General features: G+C 40.8%; 1 protein-coding gene across 1 annotated transcript in view; it reads left to right on the top strand.

The window, feature by feature from the left end:
* The first annotated feature begins 4708 nt into the window (after positions 1 to 4708).
* Positions 4709 to 13322, top strand: part of Fife (regulating synaptic membrane exocytosis protein fife) — a 108554-nt gene continuing 99940 nt past the window's right edge. Inside the window, exons 1-2 of the mRNA XM_086987601.1 lie at positions 4709 to 4729; positions 5330 to 5422. Of these exons, the coding sequence (XP_086843727.1) occupies positions 5336 to 5422 (87 nt within the window). The 5' untranslated portion in view covers positions 4709 to 4729; positions 5330 to 5335. The remainder of the gene's footprint in view (positions 4730 to 5329; positions 5423 to 13322) is intronic.

The raw sequence follows: 13322 nt of genomic DNA, 5'->3' as shown, positions 1-13322 counted from the left end.
AGACCACATATATCGTTAGTTACCTGGCAGAAGTTGAGGCAACTCGGATGGACGATTTCCATTTGTCCGCCGTATACCCTCAATCCTAAACAATAAAACTTAGCTGTTTCAGTCTCCGCAGCGCTTTTTTTAATGATGTTTATTTAGCTTCAATGAAGGGATGAAAAAATCTCTTGTCACGGTTTCTCATTCAAAAGCTAGAAAATAGACAGAGGGTCAACTATCAAAATGGCGCATACCTAATAATTTCATTTTAGAACATTAACGAATTACTTTTAGCTTAAAACGATCAGTACTTCTTCTTCGACAACTCATTACCTAAGGAATATGTAGCAAACTAAAGGCCGCAACGTGCAACTATAAATAGACCGAACCGAATTGACCCCCGATCCATCTCTGGCCCTGGTCAAATCCATCCATAATATCGACGCTTGTCTGCATAGCATATATCCGTGAATAGGAAGCCGGCCTGATAATAATGGTCTAATAAAAGCGGAAAGTTTTTAACATATGTCGAAAGCGGACATGGAACGAACGCCTAGAATCGATTATTCGTTCTTACCCAACTGAGTGACAACACGTCTTTCGCCGCAAACCAACTATAACGTATCTACACATTCTACGTATACAGTATACAAACCTGCCTTAAGCGTCAGCTTAGCTTATCCATAAATACTACTTCGTGCTCATTGAGGTGCTTAGTTGAGGGCTGCAAGCGTCACGGCGCGTACATGTCCATAACAGGTTCAAGTTGGGGAAAAACGTACATCACTTGAACGTACGGTGACAGGCATCACGTACCTCATACACATTGCGGCTGGCCCACGTACAAAGAGTGGCTTCTTGTATGTTAACTCAAGTAGCGACAGAAGCTGTATAAAGGCCAGCACGAAGCGGGTCGATGCGCGTAACGTCTACGTATTGTTCCGCTAATACATTAATATTAGGGGACCAACACGTTAGTAATAATAGGTGATTTCTAGGCTATCCAATTTACATAGTAGAAAGGTAAACCTGTCAAAGCGAAACGCGGACCGTGTTAGCTTGCCATTTGAATTATCTCTGTCACTGTGGAATAAATAGTTACCGTTAAGTAAAATGGCAGCTAACAAATAATCGATAAGCTGTTTGCTTCCATTATGAAATGTAACATTTTATACGCTTTTATAGGTAAGTTAAAAATGTATAGCTTATAACCGTGCTGATTCAGGCATACTGTGTCGGATCTGCATGTGCAGATGGGGCTACGTCTCGTCTTTGGGTTTGTATGCTAAGTATAAACTATTTTCGGATAAGTAAAGATTAAGTACTCCAACTGTAACTAGATTAAGTGCCATGTATGAATATCATGCTTTTATAACAAAGCTTACAAACTACATTCTGTCCAACTCATTGACTGGCCTGAATGTAGACACACCTACTCTTGAAGATTTTACGTTTGTCATAATTTCTTTCCAGCACTAGGCCGGTTAAACTGATTATACGAGCACATAGAGACTGCTAGTGCACGCCATGGAGGTGTTTTTATATCACCCGCAGTTATGATGAGGCCTTGCGACTCTTTGACATAAACACATATTTCCAGGTGTCTCTGCCCCTGTATAATTGTCAATTCGATGCCTATTTGCGCTTCGTCTACGTCGCTATGCTCGATGTCTGCGTAAAATATAGAGAACTTATTCAAGAAGCGTCGATCTGCATCCCGCACGAGGGGCGGTGAAGCTGATGATGAGGCGCTGCCGCAGACGGGTCTCTCACGTCCATCTGCTGACCCTTCATTCAGAGCCAGTTTTTTAAAATTCTAGATGCAAAGTTCTTTCCGCCGCTCATTTCTCTCAACAGTCGAGTCGAAGCAGGAAAAAAGTTGTCTGAGCTCATGGTTGGGATGATACACATGATCACACAACAAAACATTGAGTGACTCCGTAACCGAGGGACTTCGTTCCTCCGATGGGGATAAGGGCGGCGACGGACGCTCCAGGCAGTACAGGCCAGCAGCGCGAACAATAGAGCGTGGACGCAATGTGTTTTCCGGCTGAATTTTAGTCCGGCGAAGGAGAGCTCTTTTTGCCAGCACAACCTTCACTAATGACCCCACGACGACCTCAGGGCAATAACGTTGTGAACTGGGGATCGACCGGTGCACTAGTTAGAAAGAAATGCTTGAAACTGCAATGGCGATTGTTGGGGTAATGATGCAGCGCCGAGACAAAACGAAGCGGTGTACTTCACAAACGAGCATTGGCTTCGGACGTGTGCGTGTGTAAACATTTTCTAAGAAGGTAAAAGGTGGTAAAATTGTCAACGCTTTCATCTGCCCTGTTGGATTTCAATTTGTTCAAAGTGATGGGCCGAAACGGTAATGGACGCCCGCCATAAAAAGACGGTGCCTGTCTTACTCGCCTGCTTCCACAGAATATTCTCAGGTACTCCGAGCAGACGGTATTGTTCAGTTAGCTAACAACAGTAATTTCAATACTTATTACATGTCGAAAAACAGTAGTACAAGTAACACTATGGTTTCAATTGTCTTATGAGGCTAAATGCTACAGCTAGAAATGCACGTTTATAGTTGAAAAGTAAAATTATGACGTAAAATAAATTCAGTTCTACACCTTGACCGATAATATAATTTATAATCTATAGTTGTTTTTAATGACAACTAACGTTTAGCTGCGTTGCATGACACATACACACCAAAATCATTGCATAGGTTTTCCATCTTTGGTCTTTATTCCACCGATTTCGGGGAAATTTTAGGAATCGACTAGTTTTTTACCAAAGGAAGTTCCAAAACTGCAATTGCTATTGCAGAAGAAGGCACTTACCTTTAGTTAGAGAAAGACGATTGCTACTGAACCAGAACCGAACCTTAGGTAGCAAGCCGGCTTACTTGCAAAATTCGAGCATGTGCAATGATTTCGAGAAATAACAGTTTGGTACGAAGCAAAAGAGTAGGCTGGATCTATTTATAATCATTAAAATACGGTTATCGGAGAAACATATTGCCTCTCTTGATTCTACAAGCGCGTCAGAACGCATTTATGACTCACGCTGATGTTGATAAAATCCGTTCTGACAATGTTATTGTCAGAGCGGATTAGCAAACATTTAATTAAAACTCTATGCTATCTTGAGTTGACGCTTCTGGAACGCTTCCAGAGGAAGGATCCCCCAGCCTCCCTGGTCTCAGAGGCCAGGACAAGCATTTTACTCCAGAAAACATATCCATCAGAGCAGAACGTACGAAAAAAAACCTGTCCATTTACTTCGTAGTGGTAAGAGCGTATGAAAAATCTTTATGAAGTTACCATCGATGTAACCTAGCCTGCAGTAAGTTTATACTGGCGTTCGTCATAGTGGAACAAGTTCAACTGATGATGGGGAAACAGCGGAATATTGTTTCATAATCAAGCACACTAATACTAACTTCAAAAGACCACCCTGAATTAAATGAATTTTGTAACAGTAGCTTGTTGGCGAAATTGCTGAGAACTTTTTGAGGTGTGCTGTGTTAAACACAATGACGCTTAAATGCATATCTGTAAATTTACTTTAAATAATGCACACATGTCACAGAAATACAAAGTTACTTCTCTATTTGCCTTAGTTGACTCCTCGCAAAATCTGAAGTGTTCAAATTAATTTTTAAGAACCTCTGCTAGTTCTGCTAGCCAGAAGTAACACTAACAATTACAATTACAAATAACAATTACATTTATGGTAATAGTAACTAGGTTCCAATCCGCCTTAGGTCGGCTCGTTTATATATACTACTCCGCTTTATCGGTGACCAAAGCGAAGTACTTGTTGGAACTTGCTCCAACTCTTTAAACCTAAACCTGTTCGCTTATTCGGATATATTGCAATGCAATCAATTACAAACCGCCAGATCATTACTTATCAAGAGAATATAATACGCAGTGAGACGACTGGTTAAGTGTAGATGCGGTTAATGGCTCGAGTTTGGCAAAAGTCACGCAAGTTAAATATGGTTATTTTTCAAGTTTGATAAGTTTGTGGGACTGGTCCCATTTCCCTTAGGTATAACCAACGAGAAGAACAGCCAGCGCGTGATCACTGCGCACCTGACGAGAAACTCTGTTATGGTCGTAATCGGCTATCTATCTTATAGTTACTAATTATATATTATGCATACGCGACACTGTTTTTTTTTTCGGCGAGCAATCGGATTGCCATAGTCTGTATGATTAGTATAATTCAATCCTATCTGTTCAACTGTGTACGGCTATCTACGTAGAATATCGGGATGCAAAAGGCATATATACACCATTGCGCCGCCTGCATTTAACAGTATATTTATATTAATAGACTCAAAAAAATAACAATTACATTCTTAAGTTAAGTAGCCACGCCTCCTCGCCGTGCATGGCGCTGGCACGCACTCTGGCAACAAAAGTATGGTATGGCGACGCTATTATTATTATAGTGCCGCGATCGATGTGGTGGGTTTTTTTGAGTTGACAATAGAGAAATACTCGATATTGTAGTTTATATAAAGTAAAAGTATGGTTCTTGCTATTATCTGCTCGGCAGGAGGCCGGACCCCACTTCGGTCCCCTGGGCTAGGGTAACCATCTGCAAGTAAGATCCAATTTTGTCACAAACAATAAAGCAACATGGGCAAAAGACAGAATCTTCCACTGGTGATGATCCGGACCGCGAAGCCGACCCAATCTACGCCATAACTTCATGTTCTAAAACTGTCGTAAGCGGATAAGTAGCATAGTCATGACATTTTCTCATTGACTTTTGACGTTGCTTTAAATGCGTATATAGGGTCGTGGGACGAAATACATATTACACTTTATATGTATATACATAGTTTTACCAAGAATATAACATTTCTAAAATAGATGCTTACACATACTTATTAATTTGATTCAAGTTAACAAAGTCAGCGGCGAAACACGTTGGCCTGTCGAATTTTATTTGAAAATAAAGTGTTATACTGCTTGATCCTTGACCGCTAGCCGAAGGAAGCGCGCAATTTTCAAAGGGTATTCTCAGTTTTGTTAGTTTTTACTCGGATATTCCAATGATGAAGCAAGCCGACAGCAGCAAAACAAAACAAGGAATTGAGCGAAGTCATTTTACACTGTGTGTGTTATAAGAGAATAAATTTAGGTCTGCACCTAGAACTCGCGGTATATTAGATAAAGCATCGTATTAGAAACAGCGAGCACCGTTACGTCGGACAAGTTCTAAACACGTTTGATAAACTCTGAATACGAACTGCTTAGGACAAAGCTATTGATTGTGATCGGGAAAAGCTTACAATGTGGTCTTTTCTTTGTCCCCATTTCAGGTTGATATGAGCCATATGATTTTTGCATCCGTTCAACTGCAAGGAAACAGGTCCACCATGATTGCCACCAACGTCGTGTCACTTGTTAAGAAGGTAAGCTTTGTCGACTACACGAATACATGTACAGCTTCCATGAGAGCAGATTCACAATGGGAAAAATCACTTCTCCATGCACCGTTCGACTAGCTAAGCTAGACGCTATTATAGAAACCATCACAGACGAGTAGCAAAGAAAGGTGCTTAAATTGCTCAAATGAAAAGAAACACAGGTGGAGCCTGTCTAACACGGTCTTTCATATTATACGTTAAGGACAAATTGGTAGCGATGGTATATTTCAGGCTGAAAGGAACTTCAGGTTTTAAAAAACTAAGAAAAATCACTCCTGTTGTTTAACTAGACGCCATTATTGAATGCCCTTGAGGCTGGACCCTTTTTTATATTAGAAAAATGCCTTGTTTTTTTGCAGTGTATGCTTAATTTCCATGCTCCCTTGTTTTCAAAAATTTCAGCATCTCTGAATGCGTCTTGCTGAATGAAGGAGCTATTAGCAATCCTCTTTTTGTCGGCTAGCCATTATTCGTAAAGGACAAAAGGACAAAAGGAAGGATGCTTATCTATCAAGAACTGTTCTTCTTGAAAATTTAGCTTATCATGCAAGGTACGATCGAATCGAGGTACCAGCGAGGGCGTACGACCTACGCATATCCTTAAAAGAGATCAGCTTCATAAACTACCAATGTTACTGTTTTTCAAAAAACTTATTTAGAATCATCAGAGCAACATATAATTTCTAGGAGACGAAGCCGTACGAGGCTGACCTAAATGTTTCACTAGTATCGCTTTTATCGTCTTTGCGTGGTTACTGGTACATGTACACAAAATGAAGGGGTAGCTGTTGTCAACTGTAGTTTACATGAAATCCGCATTTTCTAACTTACTAACACACTATTTCTAGAGTCGGGGGATCATCTGCATAAAAATGTCCACTTAAAATATGTACTTACAGAAAAGTATATGGGCCTCTGCGTATACATTGCTAGTGTAATACTTACACATGTTATACTTAACTATTTGAACTATTGTTCTTATGTCACCATCTCTAACCGGAGGCTCAGTGAGGGCCACAAAGTACGCACAGAGGATAACCAGGATACTCAACCTAGCTTTAGCACTATAAGCCTTAATGTCTCTTTCGTGATCATTACCATGCGTAAATAATTTGAAACACTATTTTCTGAGGACAGCTATGGAATACGTGCTAAAATCATTCTCTCAGAAGAGTCATTCATGCTTTTTTAGCTTGTTCGGGGTTGGCTTTATGCATCGTGCGCTAGTTGTAGTTGACATCCAGATCAATCCCTATAGGCGTTTACTTTATTCTGACCGCGTGCACGTCTGTATTATCAACATACTTCCGAATATTCCTTGCGTTACGTTCATCACGTTCTAAAGGGCCATACGAACTTATTTCTTTAACGAACATGTCCAGATGTCAATCTCAACGCGAACCGCAATTTTTCGGGCCATAAGAACAATTCAGATACCGCCGTCAAAGTTTGCTTTTAAGGTTACCCAAGCTTTGGACCCAGACAACCCCCATCTGTGATTAATGGTAATAATAACAGCCATAGCGAGTATCTAACAATACGATTATTTATTAGTTGTGATCAGATTGTGATAGATCCTTAGAAAGCCCACAGCGCAGGCAAATTTCAGAAAGATTTCAATCTAACTCGAAATATATTTTCATACCACGATGACCGGCTTAACTCTAGTTCGTATTCAAGCACTGACTGTGGGAAAAGTTTCGCCCGTCCAATGGTGCTTCGAAAACCTTATCCAGGATTCCCGTTCACCATATCATTATTAGATGAATGTCAGTGAAGAGCCGCTGCTATTGGCTGGGCCCTACATACACAAAAGCCTTTACAAAAAAAAAATGCTGTCTCTGCTTTCATGAAGCGAGCTTCGGCTAAATCGTTATCTTGGCAAGAACATGCTTTGCAGTACATGAAACATGCATTTTCAATGAGCACGTTTCTGTACTACAAAGACACGATTGTGAACGTGGCAGCGAATCGAGCATGCATCAAAGTGGTATTTTTCTACAACTTCTATGGTATAATTCCTTTCACAGTGACGACACCCGATGTATTATCCAGTTTAAAATGTGCAACCGGAATCGGCTTAAATGGACAGTGCAGCCCTCGCCTTCATCGAATTGCTACCTCTGAGGATTTTACATATTGAATGTTTCCAGCTAAATACGCCTTACGATCTGATAGAGGAAGTCTAAACCGGTTAGGACGATTACGAGCCTAGGAATACATCTAGCAGAATCAAGCTCTGGTAGGATAAGCATAGGCCGAAGCAAGTTTTTCAAGTATAGTATTTATTCCGCTAAGTCACAGAAATATGACAATGACGGCACCGTTAAAAATGCTTTTCATAGTCTACACGCTGAGCGTCGTGCATCAGGGTTATGCTTAATCCGTTTCAAAAGAAAAACGTAACTTACTGTCGCTCGCTTAACGCCGCGTCGACTTTTGTCTTCAACATGAAATATTGCCAATAATAAGCCAGACTCGTACGGGTAGGATTTAAGGGCAGCCGATGTAATGCTTAAGGCAGCTGGTAACTGCAGAACTTACGACTCTTCAATGACTGTATAAAGTATGCGTTAAAAAATGTAGCACATAGGCCATCTAAACGTGAAAATTAACTTAGCACCGCACCATTTTTTTTGCCCGCGTCTAAGCATCCGAGGATCGCAGGCTGCTTATCGTGCACGTTACATTCCTCTCAAACAGAACACCCTGCTGTTATCCTTGGGGCTGTAATCACCTTTGGAAACTTCTACGGTTTTTCTAATAGCTTTTCTCGGCTACTAGCAATACTTTACTTTGAGTACTTCATCCTGCTTCTGAGAACTGATTATCTTGGCTACCTGCAAAGCAAAGCGATCGAACTTTTGTTTATACTTTTCCTCTACGAATATTCACAGAATATAGTTTATTGGAGCTGCCACCGGAAGGAATCTACTTTTTCACACATGTTTAACTAAATAAGTTGCAAAACCCAAAAAGATTCATTTCAACAAGGAGCCACGGGCCATTTCATACAGCAGGTTTCATTAAGAAATTGGCGAAATAATGCGGCGTCTACATTTACTTCACACCAACTCGAATGCTGTTATACGATCTATGCGTTTAACCAGAAGGGATTATTTCTGATAGGGTTAATAGTGGTATCCGCGTAAAATGTAGGGCCCGTTCGTCTTAACGAGCATTGCATCAGGATTTGAACTTTGTTGTTGAGACTAAGATACAGTATTTAATTTTTGTATATATAGGAGCAAATGCAAACTTTTCCGCGACAGTGTGCAGCAACTATTGAGGAAACCGCAACTTCAGTGACCTCAGGAGCAATCTGCTCCAGGACATCAGATGGCTTCGTCTCCTCCTACTCTTTGTAGGCAAATAGACGACGACAACAACGACTTTACTCTGAGCACTTAAGTACGTATTTAGTTGTTGCACGGAACGATCGTCGCAACTCCTTCGCCCTTAACTGTGAGAACAGCTTCGCTTACTAAAATAGCGTAGGGCAATATATTTTTCCCGAATCAAGATTTGTATTTGCCGGTCACAGGCTAAGCTTGCAGTGACAATGGGAAGCCAACGCGTCTGGGTTGTATCAAATCCAGTTTTCGTTTCCCTAATCCCCAATCTAGTTATTTTTTATTTAATAAAAGGTCATTAAGACTAGGTTATGCCTTCTAGCCTTTCAAGTCTGCGACAGATCAAAGGCCCAGAAGACATCTGCGGATGATGGGTCTCGTGGATCGTGGTGAACAATTTTAAGAAGTATTCATTACCTGTATGAGTGTAAAACAGTAAAAGCATAAGGGGTTCAAGTTGCGTTAACAGCATTTTCGATCATCAGAGTTGCAAGGAAACAGCCTTTTGAATGCAACTTATAATGCTGTTAATATTTGTCTGCTCCAGGATCTATACGCGGAGACGTCAAGCATCGTCGTACCAGAACCATGCGCCTGTGGCTCATCTAGAAAATTTTCTCAAACCGAAAAGACGCTTTTAGAAAGAAGCGTCAGGATGATACTTCTGTACATCCTGCGGCATGCTTAGGACAAAGCGCACCTCCACGAAAACAACTACCGGAAAGCGTTGCATTTCTCAATACACTGGGATTCTCATATTCGAGCCGCACATAGTCTGTATATCTTCCATCGTGAGAGGAACACCTGCAACAACTGCGTACGCGTATTGCCCTATACCTTCCAATACGTTATCGTTCCCGAAGCAATTCTGGAGCTGGTGGGGCACTGAATAGGTAACAGCCGAGCGATGGATAGACGACGCCATTACGTACTTGAAAAGTCCTTAAGCAACCGCACTAGGATCGCTCTTGTCATGTTATCTGGCCTGCGTCATTATTTGACGTCGGTTACTCAGCTCAGTCAGCAGGGACGTCGAGCTGCAGACCTCACAATCCCATGGGAACTAGCAGGTGTGGTATATCCTGGCTCCCGTCATGTGAACTAAGCTGAACGGACGGAGATTTAAGTGCGGATCAGCTATTAAATATTTTCTGTCAGCCAAGGAGTCTACAGATGAGAAAAAGATAAGTAGACGGACGGGCGAAAGTTGTCTAGCGAATGTAAAAGACTGAAGGCGCAAATCGCGAGTACACTGGAAATGAATGTAAGTCATTATTTCACGCAGTATCACCGAAAGTGCAAGACTGAATGACACTTTAAGATGTTTAACTTCCCATCAGCGTTCGATTGCATCTCTTAGAATAGTAGAAAAAGACACAGTGAATCTAAATTTCGTAGTCCCGAAATAAACAGCCTTCCTGCTGGACAGTTTATCCTCAGTTTGAGGGTTGGGTCTACCGACGGACAGGTTTTCAAGGTTGCAATGAACGGTCCATGCGACAAAATTGAAAGATTGTCTTCATTTGCATATCCTCAGTTGTCTAGGTAGACCGTAACGTTGCCTTCGCCTGATACAATCAGCTTCGGCCAAGGCGGACGCGCGAATATTTCTATTTGCCTAGAGGCAGCTTGCTAGATGTGTCATAAGCCTAAGAAAGTATGTGGGCAAACGGAACGGCGTACTGCTCCGATATCCTTCACGGCCATCAGGCGTTACTTTGTCCGCTCTGTTAACTTTTTGAAAGCAAATTTTTTTGCTTCAGCGCAGAAAGTAAATAGAAATACTATGATGGAGTTTACGATGGGAAGTATGACTAAGCGTTTGTTCCATCATTTTTGATATGTGAACGAACTGCACGATTTTCCAATTTGATCGAATCCACATGCACCCCGTTATCCGTTACCGTCGAACATGTGACGATTTTGTTTTGAGGGATGCCTCTACCCAAACGATATTTACACTTGGCGAACGGAATTAGAATTAGTTATTCTGGAAAAAATCAAAAGACCCATTCCGCGTTGTCCTATTCGCATTTGCGTAGACTGACAGCTGTTTTTCGAGCGTTAACAAAGTTCTCACCTAAGTGCGGGTCGTGTAGGCCGATAGGCTAACAGGCCCTGTTGAAACGGTTATAGTAAACGCGTCCTAGGATCAGCGTTGTTTTCTGATCTACAACGTGTCAACAAGTTAAGCAGTACAGTTATGCAAGTGTCAGAGGACGCGGCTGAGGGGTGAAACACCTTAAACTTTAAGTAACTGTGTTTTACATACAAAAACGAACGATCGCTCTCACAGTTAGACCCGTGATGAATAGTATATGGTTAGTACTGGCTAAATAATGCTTCAGTGGTGTCAACCGGAGTATATGGGTTATCTAAGCGGCAACTTTCAATTTGGAAAAACTGTTCCTTCGATTCGATACATCTTGTTCCTTCTTTGCTTAACGTCGATGTTTACGTATTTGATACTGAGGGAGGCATGGTACTATTTTGAGGAAGACGCTTTCCAAAATGCTGCTTTTCATTACTGAAAATCTCTATACGTGCGTTTTATAAAAGTAACCTTTTGACACACGAAAAAGAGATAAGACGACATTTGGTAATACATTTGGGTACGTGTGTCATGAATAGCAGACTTATAGATGCTTTTATGTATACATATACTTCATGCTATGTAGTCCAAGAACCGACACGCTATTTCAAAGTGCCAAACAAGCAACAAAGTTAAGAGAAGCGTAAATACGTTCTCCTGTACAAAAAAACGAAGCGCCAGATTTTAAATAGCACGTAAATGTTGGCGAAATGGGCTCGATAACGTACTCTGATTAGTCAGTTACGTGCTACGAGGATCCATATCTAATGTAAAAGCTAATTTCTACTGCTTTATTTAAAGGCTTATATATATATATATATATGACTAAGGTAAATGTCTTCACGTAGGAGCGCACGCCCATTTAACCAAGCATATTGATCACTATGATCAATAATAACTCTTAAGGGAAGATTTGCCAAACGATTGACCATATTGTACTTCTACATTGATTGATACTCCGCTTCTTGATAGCAGCTAACTAAGCAATGTGTAGTTCGCGCTGGATGGCCTAAAGGTACCATAAGGAACATATAGGATCATCTACTGCAAAAGTACTAAACGCTCTGTGCAATGCGTACATCGCGTAAAATCAATTTAATAAGTAAATGTAAAAGAATCATAAACTTAAAAAATAAAAATTAACCATTACAATAGGAATTTCCACATAAAATACATGCAGCGTTAAGGCAATCTTTATTTTGATTCTAGATTAAAGAGCAGGTTCCGAATATCAATGTGAACTTTTGAACCCTATAAAGCAGTTTACGATTGTTGGCAGTTTCTTTATAGTCGAAGGTGGTGTCATACTAAGGTGGGCAAGCAAAGGAACAATTACCAGTCTTTAAAAGTTCTGATTGAATTTTCAAATAACGCCCAGATACTGACGCTCAGCGGGCCTAGAATTCTGCTCTCCCCAGTTGCAAGCCCGTCTAACAAGAGTGAGAGGACCGCTTCCGAGCTATTGGTCCCTGTTAGCCTACCCAACGTTATTCTACATTCAAGAACCTTGGAGGCATGAAAAGATGTAACTATGCCGTACGCACATATCACTATGGCTTTATCGCAACCAAATTACGCCGCTCTACGCCTATGTTAGCAGGCTCCCTAGGTGGATAGGTTAACGGGACTATATGGTTCACCCCTTTTGGAATTTAACAAGCGCTTAGAGAGTGCTATGGAAAACTAGTTATTAATTTTATCTAGGCTTTATCTAATTGCACCTGCTTAAGTACCTTTTCCCGTAAACTGAATTCGTTGTGGTAATGTCAGATATATCCGTAGTCAAGGCGATGAATACCCTTGAGAAACTGCTTGACTGTTTGTGAAATACCGTATAGAGATGATGATCGTTATACATTTTTTTAATCCATAATTGTTATGGAAGCGTCTCAGTATAATTCAGGCGACGCGCGCTATCAGTGAAATAGAAAAGGGTTTTTCCTTGGCTGTAACTCATTATACCGCAGGCAGGAGCACACAGCCCTTTCTCTCTTATAATACTTAGGTTAGGTAGCAAATGAGCTTTTAGCGGCCTCAAACGAAGCAAAGACGACGATACGAATCAACGTTTACGTCTAACTCAAGTTGAAAAGTGTTACTAGGGTTTATTGCGCTTGTATACACAACGCTTATCTCTTAGCATGGCGCACAAAACAGCTAAATTGTGTGTATTTGTCAACTAATAATGTATTCCTCTACACAATATATATGCTGCAATATTATTGTTCATTACGCATTTACTATGAACTTATAAAACATCGGCTTCTATATAAATGCAAATCTCTATGTCAAACATCCAATACAGGGGGCGGAGTTTTCATCGTGCTATAGACAAAACTTATTAATACATTTAAAGGCATTTTATATACAATCGAACTGGTACTGCTTGAACCTGCCATGGAATCTCTATGGCAAGCTTTATTCCGCATGAACTCGATCC

This window comes from Varroa destructor, unplaced genomic scaffold (genome assembly GCF_002443255.2).
Source record: "Varroa destructor unplaced genomic scaffold, Vdes_3.0 BEIS01000004.1, whole genome shotgun sequence".
NCBI lineage: Eukaryota > Metazoa > Arthropoda > Arachnida > Mesostigmata > Varroidae > Varroa > Varroa destructor.
The sequence above is the reverse complement of the archived record's forward strand: the minus strand, read 5'-3'. Positions and strand labels throughout refer to the sequence as shown.